This window comes from Hippoglossus stenolepis, chromosome 23, assembly GCF_022539355.2.
Source record: "Hippoglossus stenolepis isolate QCI-W04-F060 chromosome 23, HSTE1.2, whole genome shotgun sequence".
NCBI classification, from domain to species: domain Eukaryota; kingdom Metazoa; phylum Chordata; class Actinopteri; order Pleuronectiformes; family Pleuronectidae; genus Hippoglossus; species Hippoglossus stenolepis.
This window is the reverse complement of record NC_061505.1, coordinates 5662422-5678044: the sequence shown is the minus strand read 5'-3', so window position 1 is coordinate 5678044 and position 15623 is coordinate 5662422. Positions and strand designations below refer to the sequence as shown.

The 15623-nt window shown below is 43.9% G+C and overlaps 1 protein-coding gene across 4 annotated transcripts in view; it reads left to right on the top strand.

The window, feature by feature from the left end:
• The window catches only part of arap2 (ArfGAP with RhoGAP domain, ankyrin repeat and PH domain 2), a 105882-nt gene that overhangs the window by 15195 nt on the left and 75064 nt on the right, over window positions 1–15623 (top strand). For all 4 annotated transcript variants that reach the window (XR_004694643.2, XM_035148358.2, XM_035148357.2 and 1 more), the window contains exon 9: window positions 6368–6488. Coding sequence is in view for 3 of the 4 variants with exons in the window: in XM_035148358.2 (XP_035004249.2) it covers window positions 6368–6488 (121 nt within the window). In the remaining variant the exon portion in view is untranslated. The remainder of the gene's footprint in view (window positions 1–6367; window positions 6489–15623) is intronic.

Below are 15623 nucleotides of genomic sequence, written 5' to 3'. Positions count from 1 at the left end.
CTTCCAGTTGGAAATCCGGTGGGATCCGTCAGCCCCAGACAGAACTAATCGCACTTAATCACCGTCGCAGCTTGAAGGTTTCTGGCCGCTGTGATGTCATCATCGGCGGTGGCGTGGGAGAGTAGCGAGATCCTCGGTCTCACTTCTCCCTCTACGCCGTTCCGTCCAATCCGCCGATCACACCCCTTTCGCCTGATTTCGTCGACAAGAGGGGATTGAGTCTTGGAAGGGGGGGCAGGCGCTCTGGACCAGGGATGGCGTCTCCAGGGTCCTGCTGTGGTGTCGTTTGTGTCTGTGTGTGTGTGTGTTTGAGAAAAACAGTCCAAAGTCTGGCTTTAGGGCAGCGAGGGGAGGAAGTGAGGAGGATGGCTGCGAGGGATGAAGGGATGAGAGGACTGGGGGCGAGGGAGGTGAGGCTGAAGAGGAGGCCAGAGGGGAGATGAGGTTTTAGGATTGGGGATCAGTGTGAGTGTGTCAGTCTGGCTGATTGTCTGTCTATCTGACGCCACAAAGCTCTCTCTCGCCAAGCCCGGAAAGCTCCTCTGCTTACTCCCTTCTGTGTCTTCCCAAGACGCCTGTGTTTTCTGTAACAACCCAAACTGTGTCTGTGGGTTTTTTTTCTTCTGTTTTCTGTTATTTATGCCCGCTTTCATTTCCATCACCAGATCTGCGCTCCCTTCTGGAGAAATCTGGAGCATGTACTAGTACTGGTATGTACTAGTACTAGAATTGTTCTTACTTTTCCTCATGGTTTCATACTTTTCCAGATATTCATATCCTGCTCACATTTTAATATCTATAAAGTCTAATCATTAAGTCATATTTAAGAATAAATACAATAAACTAAATAGCTCTTTCCCCCTTAAAGCTGCATTAATATTAATATTGGAGCAAGACAGATATGGATTTTTGCAGGCTGATGCAGATATTGGCTTTTTAAAAATATATATTGATATATCGGTTAATATACATAAAGATAAATCAACACTCATTCCTAAGAAGCCGTTATCAATCCCTTATGACAAAGAAATGTAAGAGAGGCTTGATATTTTACATTTAACCTTAAATTTCATAGCTCTAAATAATAAGGAAAATATAAATAGAACTAAATATATAGAACTTTAGATAATACATGATGAAAAGGCAAACATGAATCTTGTCTGCATCATTTAATATATAAAATATAACATTCCTCAGCAGTACAGTTCGCCTCATATCTACTGAGCGCTTCAGCTTCATTCGGCTCATTGTTTGGTTTTTTTCCTCCTGGCAACTTCCCCCGGTTAGATTCCCTCTGACAGCTCTCATCAGCTCAGCCCCAGCAGACCACTGAGTGCTACTGTACTCACACAAACAGCAGGTGGACTGAGTTACTGACTTTCTGGTGAATATAGTTGTAAATCCAGCAGCTGCAGAGCCAGATATATTTCCTTCAGGAGTAGAAAAATCGGACTTGGATTCATCACGCGGGCGCAAAACACGACTTCAAACGAATGTTAGCTTTGCTCCTGATCAGATGCATGTGTATAAAAGCTACTTTATTATGTGGTAATGTTTTATTTTGGTGTTTCCAGCTTGTTGCTCTCCCTCATAATGGAAACAAAATGTAGTGGTTGCAGTTTTAAATGAGAACTGAAAAATGAGGGTCTTGCTTTTAAAACTGACTCGTTAAATTTACTATTTTGACAGTTTTTTTAATATTGAATATCTATATCATATGAAATACAAGTGTAGCTATCATGAAATTGGATATTACAACGGTGACTGAGCCTATTACAAATGGAATAATTGCAATATCTGTATATCTGCAGTATTTTGAGCTGGATGTATGTGACAACATTTCTGGAAAAACACCGATATCCGCAAATGATGCAGAATCCTAAATCTTGGTTCAGAGGTCGGCTTCCGTGATGTTTTCAGAGGATAAGCAGTGTGCTTGTCAGCGAGCACCACTATCACTCATCAAAAAACTGCTTCCACAGAACAAGTCAACGGTCATTTTCTGTCAGTTTCTGACATGGGATCATTTTGGAAATATTGCAGTGTTACAGTCAGGAGTGAGCTGTTAGAGCTGCAGGCGTTGGGGCTGCACACCCCCAGCTGCCTCCCTCCTCTCACCGGTATCAGCACACTCGCACCGTGTGCAGCTTCAAATCTAATCCTCACAGATGCAATTTGTCTTATTTCTTTACTGAAACAGTAGTTTCTTGAAACTGCCACCAGATTCCTGTTCGCTGTTGCCACCAGCAACTACAGGTGGCACAGAAATGTTACGACTCTCAATTATTCAATCCCAGAACAATAGAATAAGAGCCGAGACTTTGATATATATATACAAGCTCTGCATGACCACACTTTTTTTTTTTAGACCTTTGCAATGGAGGTAATTGGTCTATTAACACAAATTTGAAATAATAATGTCAACACTCATTCATCTGCAAGATTTGCAACTGGCTTAACTAACCAACTAACTAACCCCTAACCCTTATAACTCACTTGGATTTGACCTCAGACTTGTGCTTGCTCTGAACTGCACCATCCTCTAAATTTCCACCATCAGTCACCAGTCAGACACTGAAAAGGCTGCGTTAATGCTCACAAGCATTTTGTAGCCGATAACTGCAGTTCTCCGCTTTGACCAGCTGGTGTCCTCATGCCTCCATTCAAAACCTGATTGCATGTGGAGCTGCCAGAACCTGAACTCCCCCTACATCACTGTACGCTTTAGCTGCACCGCTCTGCCTTTAATTGTTTCCTGAAGAAGTTTACTGGTTTTGTTCTTTTTTGGAAAGAATGGAGACGTTGTGTTATTCACACAGGATAGGCCCCCCCCCAAAAAAATAAAAAAAATAAAACAACCCTGGGTTTCTGACAAACGTTGGGAGGTTAAAATGAGAGGTAGTGATACGGGAGCAGCGAGAGTGAGAGGACGTGGGAGTGAGAGTGGGAGGAGGAGTTGGGAGGAAATGAGTGTGGAGGAGATCTTTGGCAGGGGGAGGTGAGTCAGGTGTGTCTGTTATTGGAGAAAGAGAGATAGTTAGACTTCATTGCCTCCTTTGCAGTCCGTCCTCTTGGGATTAGTCTATAAACATTACGTGTGTGTGTGTGTGTGTGTGTGTGTGTGTGTGCGTGTGTGTGGCTGCAGTGCACGTTGTTGTGTCTGACTCCACACTGACCGCTTCCTTTCATCATCGCTCCGCCGACTCCGCCGTCAAGAGTATTTACAGATGCACGTCTCACAATTAAAACAACTCCCTCCGTCATGACCCCAAAACTAGAATTTTAAAACAATTAATTACCGTTAACCCATACTGGGGTTGTAATTATCAGCACGCAGCCGCCATGCTACACACACAGCCACACACACACATTTAGTTTCTCCTCTCCTCACCTTCCCTCAACTTCCGTCTAAATTTAGCGAGAGAACGAGGGGAGATATTACTGTGAAACTCCTGGGGAGAGAAATGCGCCCGGCTGCCTGTCAGTAATTAGGTTGAGCCACTTCTTGCCATTGTTAACATCCTGCTTTAATATGAGAAGGACCCCTCCCTGACCCTTTTCAGGCATCTCCATTCCTCCGTGATGTCTCTCTTTCCCACACGCCTCCCTCCTCTCCCTCATCTGCATCTCTTTCTGTTCGTCATTATGGATTTGGATTTATGTTTTTTCTTTTTTTTCCTTCTTTCCTCCTCCTCCTCCTCCTCTTCGTCTTTATCCGTTTTTCCTTTTGTGCCGGATCTCTTCACGCTGCTTCCATTCTCCTCTCTCTCTCTCTCTCTCTCTCTCTCTCTCTCTCTCTCTCTCTCTCTCTCTCTCTCTCTCTCTCTCTCTCTCTCTCTCTGCCCTCTCCTTGGCCTTTCACACAGACCTAATTTCATTTTTTTTCGTCATTTCACGCTCCCTCCCTCCCTCCATCTAGCCCTCTATCCATCCATCCGTCCATCCATGCATCCATCCATCCCCTTCACCCCTGCTCTCTCTGACAGTGCTGCCTGCTATATTATTTGGCAGTATGGTCTCTAGAAATGAGCTTTTTGCGGAGGGCAAGGTCATAAGCTTAATTAACAAAGGCGAGAGAGGAGTCAGAAGTTCACTCGTGTTTTTTTTCTTCTTCTTTCTCCATTCGTCCTTCCTTTTGCTTACGTCGCACGCTGCGACTTTGCAGGACACGACGCCGGTTTTGGCGGTAAGATGGACGACGTGACATCTCCCCAACAGTGAAACCAAAGCGTCTTGATCACGATGTCGGTGGCTTGCTGCACCATAGCTCATTAATCCTACCTCCTCCATGTTAGTGAATAGGACATGGGCCAAACTAAAAAGTCAAAGCATCCGTCGAATACATTTTTCTCAGAGATGGTTTTAGCTATTTCTTATCACAAGTGTTAATATTTCAGATTATTTTTGATGCTATTAAAACGGGGGGGAAACATCATGATTGACAGCTGGGATAGTCTCGATGGGATCTTGCTACAACTCCAATCTCTTTAAACTATAAATGCGTCGTCAGACAACAGCAGAAGGGTTCTGAGGTCATTGTAGCGCCATCCCCTGGTCGGGATAGTGCGCAATGGGAGGAAGTTGAGACGCGTCGTCCATCTTTATGTTCAGTCTCTGGAGCAAACCTACAGTATCGTACGTGGTCATCAACACAAGCCTTCATATTGTCCACAGGACTGCAGACAATCAAAATGCTGGTCGAGCCCCGTAGAAGAGCAACAGAGGCAAAAAAGAGACGCGTCTGTTTTTTTTAACACTTTGAATGATAATGACATTATCGACATGAATAATGCAATGTCTGCAACGACCCCCTTTAACCCTCTTTTTTTTTTTTAGTATAACCCAGTGATTTTCACGTCTCTGCAGAGCCATAATGTTCTGTCCACAGTCACTCGGCTGCGAGAGCATTATAATCTCCGATGTTCTTGGCTTTTTCCGACTGCTTTAAAGGCATCTCTCTCTGTTAGATTTGCCACATCACGTTTTGAATACTGATCCGGTGGCAGCTCCGTTCTCTCCCGGCCTCTTTCAGAAGTGATAATGTTGAGGTTTGATTTTCTTTTTTCTGCCCTTTCTCTCTCTCTTTTCACATTGACAATGACCCAGTACTTTAATTGCCATTGTCAAGGGAGACAGTAAAGAGGGTCACGAAGCCTCCAGTGCAACATCCTCCTTATTTGGATGCCTCCGCTCGAGCTGCTGGGGGAAAACATGGGGGTAATGAGACGATACACACACACACACAGAAAATTCCCACTCAACCCAACAAGCACTTCCTGTGCTTTACCCAAATCCCCACTCCAGCGTACACGTCTCTTTTTAAACATTTGTTTTGGGCTCGTAGATTTGTTTTATGATGACGCCCCAAGTGACGGTGTAATGTGTTATTCTTTGGATGGGCTCCATTGAATTTAGGTTTATATTTTGAACTTTTCCCTTCACCCACACTTTTTGAGTTTCCATGCCTCTGCGTTGGTGACAGTCGGTGGCTAAGGTCATTTTTTTACGGGTCGTCAGTCCATCCTTTCTTTTCTTGTGAACACAGAATCTCAAGAATGCCTCAAACATTCAATTGGACTAATTAGATTTTGGAGGTGAAAGGTCAAGGTCGCTGTGATTTCACCTACCACATTTTTGCCTGGTGAACAGGATATCTCAAAACTTCTTTAGTGAGCCTCTGCAAAGTTTGTACAAATGTTTACTTGGAATCACTGTTGGAGAATTTGTTGGTCAAAGGTCAAGGTCACTTGGATTTTACCTCACATGCTTTTGGTCTTGTGAATACAACACAACGCCGTGAGGACATATCTTGAAATGTAGTTAACATTCACTTTGACTTAAAGATAATCTGATGAGTCACTGGGACCTCATGTTCTTGTGATGAACACCCATAGGGGACAAAGATTCACTTGGACTCAACGATGACCTGATTAGAATTTGAAGGTCAATTGTAGTTTACATTTATGTATCAATACAAGTGGGTGCTTGTTTGATGTTTGTGTTCCTGCAGCAGTGTCTCGATTCAAATGCTTGTTTTGTCCAAAAAAGCTCTGTGCCATTTGTCAGGGTTATTGTTTGAAAGGGAACAGGGAAGCTATTTCTGCGGGTAAGTCTGACGCCGTATTGATGGGTTATGGCTCTCGTCTGAGGATGTGTGTCAGCGGTGTTTCAAATTGAAAGCGATCGTACAGCCGACGGTGATACAACTCAGAATTACACAAGTATTGATGCAAGCCGTGTGCTGGGAAACAGTAATTGCGGGTCTACAGATGCAGAAAATGGGAACAAGCAACAATTCAATAACATTATTAGCATGAATCTGTGTTTGTCGTGCTCTTATCTATCTTCGTGTGTTTGTCTGTTTTAGGAGATGTACTCCAAAGGGATGATCCTGGCCAGTGCCATCAGGCAGATACGAGGACTGGGCGACAACAAGTTTGAGGTCGTCACCGCCCTTCGGACCTTCACGTTCAGGGCAGAAAGAGAAGGTACACAGAGTGCATCTTTTCTTTTTTTCTTCTGTCCTCTATTTTTCAGTCATCTATCAGCTACTTTTTCTGCTTGTCAGTCTGCCTCAGTCGCTCTGACTCTCTGATTCCCTGTCTGGCCTTGTTTTTCTCTCTCTCGTTCCCCCGCCTCTCTCTGTTCTTTCCCTCTCCCCCCTTCCTCTCTGTTTCTCTCTCTCTCTCTCTCTCTCTCTCTCTCTCTCTCTCTCTCTCTCTCTCTCTCTCTCTCTCTCTCTCTCTCTCTCTCTCTAAATGCCTCTCTGGTAATCGTCTTTACTCACCTCTTTCTCTTTCTTGTCTCTCTTTCTCCACACGGTTTTCTCTTTCCCTGCTACTCTCCCCGTAAAAGAAGGACGTCAGTTTAATTGGTGTATTTACATCACTTCTCAAAATAGTTTTCGCAAAGTATCTCTGTATAATTACAAAATACTGTATTTTGAGAAAATGTGTCAATCTCATTAATAAGTGTGGAGGTGTAGCGGGAAATGACAAGCCTGTCATTTACTGGCTTTCTTTCCCAGAAAAGATTAATATCACTCTTTAATCTGGGACTTATTGAAAGGGCTTGTTCGACTCGCTGAAAGTTATCAAAATCCAAATCTACTGCTCAATAATGAATATTTTTGTGTGTTGTGTATGATGTCTTATTATACCTATTGTTGTGTGATGGAGGCTACGCGTTTAGCCTAGCTTAAACATGGAAGAAGACTGGACTAGCACTGTCCAAAGTTGAAAGCTAAAACCACAAACTGTCAATTTACATTTACAGTTCACGCTTGTTGTTGGGTTTTTAACTTTCAACATTGCTGCTGATGCAGTCATTAGCTTTATACAATCTTTATGCTAAGCTAGGCTAAACCACCCTGACTCAAGCTTTGTACTCAACACACAGACCTAGGATTGATATAGGTTTTATCAGTTTTTTTTATATTTTCTTACCGGTGGACGACATGACAACTCCCCAAAAGTGAAGCCAAAATAATCGTGATCACCCCCTGGTGGTTGGCTACAATAAAGGTAGCAATCTCCAGCTTAGATGCTATAATAACGATATAAAAGGTCCTTACTGTGGCGCAACATCACCATCATTACTGCTCAGACTCTGGCTTGAAATGGTGACAAAAAATGGCGGCACACATGTCCTAGATAGTTTAATGATGTTATGTCCCTGCTTAAACTTGGGTTATGAAATTAATCTTAAAGGTCAGAACAAATTAACAAAATCTCAACTCCCTTAGGACCTGTCCTGACGAAACGGAGCAAGAGTTGATTTTGCTTATCGTCTTCCAGCGAGAAGCTCGGCCTTAATGAGAGGGGAAAGGCGATACTCTCAACTCCTTACCTCCTGCCTGCTTGATGGCAGTCTATTAGGCGGCTGAGATCAAACTGCTCATTTACTAATCGAGGGTCATTTTCCGGGGTCAGACACCGGCCGCCCTCTGAGTCACGTGAAGAAGTAGTGACATTGGAGGAAATTGAGTTTTGCATGATTATTGTGCCTTTGGCTCATTGTGCGGGAACACTGTGAATATTTGAGAATAGATTGAACTCGAAGATCTTTTATCGACGAGATCATTGAGACCTCAATGGAAGTTATTGAGATATTGACATCTGCCGCGCCAGGAATAGAATCATCAATATTTGGCCTTTTCATCACATTGACCGTCAGCTTATTGCTCTCGATAAATCAGCTGCTTGTGGAGTCGTCAGTACTCAGTTGGACATCGCTCTGTTACCTAAGCTTATTAACTGACTTGTGATGTAATCCTTTATAATTCAATGTCCTGTCAGCAGGTCTTAAAATGCTTATTGGTGCAATATTGTAAGCAGAAAAATACAATACATTAAAATATATAAATGTTTGATTGTTGTTGGTCAAGAGCCGGAGCTCCTCCTACGAGGGAGCTCAGTGTAAACACAGTGTACAAATCAGAAGCCCTTTGATTGTGCCGCTCAATGGCTTTCATGCGTAATTAATGTAATGAAGAAGCCTGCTGTCTAAATTATATATTAGAATGCTGCAGTTATTTCGTTACAATTGGAAACACAAAGAAAGGTGCGAGTGGTCAGCCGTGCCCCAGAAATAATATTGGTAAAAATAATCGTGCTCAGAAACCACTGTGCTGGGAAAGCCGTTCTTTCCAAAGGCCTCGTCCACGCCAGGTCGCTTTTTTCACAACACACACGTGGCCAACACACAGAGCGTATGCCAACAAACACTCACACGTCCAGTAGAAACAAAGCTTCCAGCCAGCTACGGAGTAAATGGAGGAAAAGCTGTGTGTGTCTGAGTTCCCCTGAATTATATGGCATGGGTTTATGGATATATCAAGACCTTAGGAGGAAAGGTGAATCATGGAAACACAAATGTCTATTGTAATGAATTCATATTTAATTGCAGAGTTCAGAAATATGAGACAGTTCCCAAGTTTTTGGGCAAAATATAAAGTCTTATATCTCTCCAGTGATAGAGAACTAGTTTGGTTAGAGGAAAAAGTCACGGAAAACTCTTGCAACTCTTCAAAAAACAGATGAGTCGTACTTTTCTTTAAAAACTCTCATCAGCTCCGACCAGTCCGGCCATTCTCTCCTCTGACCTCTTTCATCAATGAGACGGTTCCATCCACAGAACTGCCACTCACTGTTTTTTTCTTTCTTTCCGCACCACTTTTAATCTATAAATAAAAAAAACTGTTCTGAGTGAAAACCCCAGATCATCACTTTCAGAAAAACTCAAAATCAGCCCACCTGGCACCAACAATCATGCCTCTGTCAAAGTCACTGAGATCACAGTTTTACCCTCGTTCTGATGCTTGATGTGAAAATTGAACCCCTAACCTTATATCTGCAGGACTCTGCTGCCACGTGATTGGCTAATTGGATAATTAGTATGTGTACAGGTGTATCCTATATGAAGCAGAAGTATGTAACAGATGCAAACTTGTTTTTTGTGGACTGTTCTTAACCAAATCTTCCTGTAGTTTCAAAATTATGAATAAATGTTATCTCTTTATTAATATACTTTATCCTGCTAAAGTGGCATGTTTGATCACATCTGCTTCATAAAAAAGTAATATAGCTAGCAACCATTCAAACTTTTCTTCATTTATCATCACCGCTTTAACCTTCCTCCTGAACCTCGACGATTCAGTGTATCATCATATCGATGACTGCCCGATTTTTCCTTTTTTCTTTGTCTTGGTCCATTTATGAGTCGCGGATCCTCAGCGGTGTCATTCATCACTCTGTCCGCTCCTTGATCGCCATACGTCACGCTCAGCCATCTTGACAAGGCACTGGGAGGACCGTCTGATTTGGTGGCGGCCTCTGACCGCCCGGGATCGGTGGGCAGCCTCTCTTGGAGGTGGCTGCCGCTGTCAGAATAAAGGGGGCTGGGAACGGAAAGAGAGGAGAGAGATAGAAAGGAGGAGAAAAGTTGGCCTCATCACCTCATGCATCTTTAAACAGGCCCACTTGCCTCGTGGCGGAGAGTCATCAATCTTGGGGGAAACACATGAGAGAGAAGAAGACATGAGGAGACAGGGAGAAGAGAAGGAGTAGGTTAGTGAAGTGGAGTTGAGGAGCTGCAGGGCTGATGCAGTAGCGGTGGGTGTTTGTGATGGGTCGGCTGGTCAGGAGAGTGTGGGAGAGAGCTAAAGGGCGTCCAGGGAGGTTCGGTGAGGAGGGGACAGGAGCAACACGGGAAGAAGGGGATTAAGCGAGGGAATAACAGGAATGACGGAGCGAGACGGGCAGACACGCGAGCTTGGTGTGAAAAAGCAACAGAGAGGTAAAGGCAGAGACGGCAGGGAGAGATGAAAAGGGCAGAGTGAAGATGGAGAGGGAGGAAGAGGAGGAGAAGTGAGTGAATAATTGAAGGCCACCGGAGAGAGTGTGCACACAGCTGTCGGCCGATTCTCCACTTGGTCCGCAGGTGGCCTCTTCCCTCAGGTACTGTCAGCTCGAGAGAGGAGAGATGGAAGGAGGATGGAAGAAGGGAGGAGAAGAAGGGAGGGATGGGGCGAGGAGTGGCTGGGGAGGGGGGGGAGAAGAAAGCGAGAGGCAGGGGGAGTTTGGCAGGAGGAGACGTGGTGGAGAGTGATTGAAAATGGTCAGGACAAGGAGAGGGAGTGTTGGTGAGGTGAGGGATGCAGATAAACACGCGACGAGAGAAGATGAGATTTATTGTCTGTGTGTGTGTGTGTGTGTGGGGGATGTTGATCATTTGTATTCTGATGCTTTTGCACTTGCTTTTTCCACTGGCCCGCTCGGAACACATGTCGGGTTTGTTTGAGATGACAGGAAACAGATTTGGAGAAAGAAGCGGTAAGGAAGGGAAAACAAAATGGTTGGGAACAGGCCAGAATGAAAATGCTGACAAAAATATAAAGTCAGGAGGACACAGAGTGGGAGTAAAGTTGTATAAACTGCAGCACACATTTCACTTGGCATCGTTTCACATTTTACTCCCTGGTGGCGTGATGTAGTCTTGCTTAAATATGCATGAAGGGATTATTTTGGCCACTAGGGGGCAGCAAAACAAGCTGTTAGCTCAACATTGACACAGTAGGACCTTTTATGAAGTTGTTGACATGTTAGCAAACAGTTATCTTTTTACACACCGGAGGGTCCAAAAGTGTCATATCTAGCAAACATGGAACCTCATTAGCACTTTAGGAGTTGTTGTGGCTACGGATGTCACGATACCAAAAATGTAGTAGTTCAAATTTCAGCGATTCTCAAGACCCAAATCGGTACCACGGCGAAAAACGCATCAATAAATGCTGTGACATTTTTTAAAATTTTGCCATCAACTTAATACCCAATTATCGGTTCTTGTGACATCCCTAGGTGTGGCTTACATCTTAGATTATGTTTGCTTATTTACCTTCAGTCGGGTCAATCACTTTTTGCGACACAGTTTACAAGCAAATAAGCATTTCTTTGTATCATTAATATGAAAATATGGACTATAGCACCTCTGGCAGTGATTACAGCCTGTTTTCCTCTTGGGGGAGAAAGTTTGCTACTGTCCGGTCTCTCCTGAGATGTTGGCTGTGTTCACGTCTGGGCTCTGGCTGTGCCCCTCATGGACATTCACAGAATCGTCCCTAAGGCACTTCTGCATTGTCTTGACTCTGTCCTTGGGGTGATTGTCCTGATGGATGGCGAACCAGTCACCAGTCCTTATTGCTCTGGACCAGGTTTTCATCACTGATATTTCAGGACTTTGCTCCATTCAGCTTTAACCCTGACCAGTCTGCCTTCCCCTGATGCTGAAACAGTCCATAGGGTAAAGCTGTTGGGATGGTATTGGACAGGTGCTGAGCGATACTAGGTTCCTGCAGACATGACACTTAGAATGATGACCAATCAGACCAGAGAGTCATGGTTCTCGGTCTGAAGAGTCGTCAAGGTGCTTTCCATGTGTCATTCACTGAGGTGAGACTTCTGTCTGGACACCCCCGTCTGTGGAGGGTTGCAGGATCTATGGAGCTCAGCCAGAGTGAACCATTAGTTTCTTGCTCGCCTCTTTTCTCCAAGGCCTCTGTTTGCTGATTTGGCCTCGACTGCCCTCTCCAGGAAGCGTCCTGGCTGTTCCAAACTTCTGTTGCTTTCGGGATCTTTCAAAGCAACACAAAGTTTTTCTTCCTAAATCTCAACTGCAAGATGATCCCATCTCTGAACTCTGCAGTCGGATCTTTCCACCTCAGGGCATGGTTATGTCCAGTCAGTTAAATTCACCAAAGGCTGACTCCAACCAAGGTGTAGAAACATCTCAGTGAGAATCAAGAAATGTGGTGTTATAGCAAACGATGCGAATTCTTATATCAATCTGATATTTCAGCTTTTCTTTTTTTATTGATGAAGAACAAAATAATTTAACAAAGCATAAAGTTGCATCATAATCTGATATTTAAAAGTGAAGCTGTCAGGATACTTTCTAAATTCTCACAGCTCACACACTGTACATACAAGTGCTCATATCTGCGATAACCGTCTGATCCTGTTGTCCCTGCCAACACTGTCGGCAGTATGGCAAAATGACATGACAAACACAATGTAGATTAAATATTGAAGGGCAATGTAAACATTTTACTCCATGTTCTGCTTGTCTGTTGGCATGAGACCATTGAAACGAAAGGGAAAACAGAGCAAAACAGCCTCAATCACTCTGCTCTGCGCGATTATTTCATTTTTATTTCTAAGGCTTCTAAGATCTCTCCTGGTCGCAGAGTGGACCCGACTCATCTCTTCCACTTTCACACCCCGCCGCCGCCGCCGCCTCATCATCTCTCTTCATGTATAGTGGAATGGTCGTTCAAACGCATGGCTGTACATATAACCGTTAACAAGCGAGATGTGGCTGAGGATATATAATTATTTTTATACGCAGGCAGAGGTGAGGACATGTTTGCATGTTTGAACGCTGCACAGAAATAATTTCGGCAAGCACGCTGGATGTTTACATGCGAGCAACGAACATGCCCTCAAATATACAGGCACATGAGTCAAGATGCCCACATGCAAACACTATATACGGGCATAGCACCGTCTCCTCTCTTTGTCTAAAGTTTCTCTCAGTCCTCCCGCCTCCTCCCTCGCTCCAGCCTTCCCCTCCGCTCGCTCAGATTGACAGCTCGGGCAAAAAGGAGAGAGAGGGAGAGAGAGGAAGGAGGCCCTGAATAAATGAACAGGCAAATAAGTGAGCACAGGACAGGTAATGGAACTCAGAAAGCAGGGTGGGAATGGAACAGTAAAGCCTAGTGATGTAAAGAGCAGTCAATAATTGAGTAGGCGATTCATTATTCATGCGAGCTCTCCGAGAATCTGGACGGGGTGGGGGGGTGTAGCTCGACCAGAGCTCAGTTTGGGACCATGGTATTTGGGAGGTTTTGGGACGGGCGGGCGTTGTGTGTAGGTGCAGGATGCACTGAGAGAAGAAAGTTTGCCTCAGGAGTAGAGATGATGGTGGACATGTCTGCAGGCGAGAGGCTGCGGGGGGGTCAGGAGGTCACAGTCAGGAGGTTGATTAAGTTCAATTTTACAACAATGTCAGGTTGACGCTGGCTGGAAAGTGATTGACACGTCAGAGAGAAGGCCTGTCACTCTACAGAGGAGTCTTTTCCGCCCTGAAATGACCTGCTCATAACGAGTCTGAACCCTTTTTGTAAAAGAATAATAAAGAGAACAGAGGAGAGTCGGCCGTGACCCAAAAAGACCTGAGGATAATTACAGCGGTCAATCCAGACGGAGCCAAACAGAGCGATGACGCCAACGCTATAGAAGCAGCACCACGAGCCTCCAATTAACAAGCACCTGTGGTCAGAATAGACGTGTCCTTTTCTCTCTCCCCGGCACTTCACAGATCATATTGTAAAGTGAACAGAATCTGTGAAGTTTCACGCTGCACAACACATAGATATTCAGTTCTTCATACTTGAGTAGCTGGAGCGATAAAATGTTGCTTTACTGGAGCAATTATTTAATAATATTAAATATGTCCCCAAATATATCAGTGAGGGTAGGTTAAGTATCAAAAACACTTGTATTGTCAACAGCACCAAACACTATGGCCTCTAAAATGATCATAAAATTGAATCAACATGTCTTAATCTTCAAGAAGGAATAATTTCTTACAGTATTGTTGTGTTGGACTGAGCTCGGTGTTCCTAATAAACTGCCAACTGAGCGTGGTTCGACCTTGGCAGTTCCCTGGAACCGAGTGGACTCGTGTTGACCTGGAAAAGGAAAGTGGCATCTTTCAAATCCGTTTGTGTTGAGCAAACATGTGCGGCCGCTCAAAGGCCTTCCTCTATTCTTAAGACGCGCTGTGAAAAGAATGCGAACAGACTCATTTTTCCCTTTGAGCAGATCAAATAAGGTACAACAATAAAAAAAATATTCTCTGTATTTCTAAAGAGTCGCGCTTCAACTTTATATTTCCACATGCAACCCGGAGCACACGCAACTAATAATTAAATTGATTATAGCGAGTTGACTTGTGTTTCGTGGCTTTTTCCCTCTCGGTACAAACTGTATTAAATACAGTGATTGATACGAGAAGAAAACAGAGAAGTGATTACACAAAGTAAATAATATATCAGAGCCATTTGGAAACAGTGACACGAGGTCCCGTGTTTGTAGATCACTCAGAAACATCCTCCATCCTGTTCACAGCTAATCCCAAAAATACACTTCCTGAAAGCGGCGGGTGCGTTGCCCCTGTCTGACCACACAACAGCATCACGTTGTCATGCTGTGTTTTTCACAACAGTGTCTGTCATCCTGTCAGAGAATTGCTTTTTTTGTGTGTTTTTTGGATGATGAGTCGATAGCAGCGCCGGTTTTGAATTGAAGTACTTTTTTCCAGAAACTTGATATTGTTTTTTTGAAAAAGTAAAAAAGAACTGCTGCCTTTTTGCCTTTTCTCAGATCAGGTCCATCCCAGCTGATGGTTTACTTTTCATATCAGTGTACAGCCTTGTTTGATGTTCTTTCCATTTCATATTGAACAGTTAGCACAGAGGCTGCGTGTGCGTGTGTGTGTGTGTGTGTGTGTGTGTGTGTGTGTGTGTGTGTGTGTGTGTGTGTGTGTGTGTGTGTGTGTGTGTGTGTGTGTGTGTGTGTGTGTGTGTGTGTGTGTGTGTGTGTGTGTGTGTGTGAGAGATCTTTTGGTATCTCTTGTGTTTCCACTTTGCCGGCTTTGATAGCACGATGTCTTGGGCGGAGAGGGACTGGGGCTTTACAGCACGAGCTGATTCTTCTGTTTTTTTATTTTTTATGTCCGTTTGAAAAGTTGTAGCTGTAGATGTGTGAGATGTCTTTTTGAGTGAACATTGTTTGAAAACATTGTAAAAGCCCAGTTTGGAATGTGATGCATTGCACCACACTTGAGCCGTTTAACTGTGCGGTGATCCTGTTGCACAAGGACATGTGGTTTTTGAAGACACATGCAGAGTGCTGGTTAGAGGACAATTTAGCATCTGCAACGAGGTGAAGCTGATCAAACTTTCACTTTTTGCATTGTGCTGTAGTAGCAATGCTCTTTATATGGAATGGCTGCAAAGATTAGTGCATGTACTCGATGAAAAACTATTTCAATAATCAATAAAT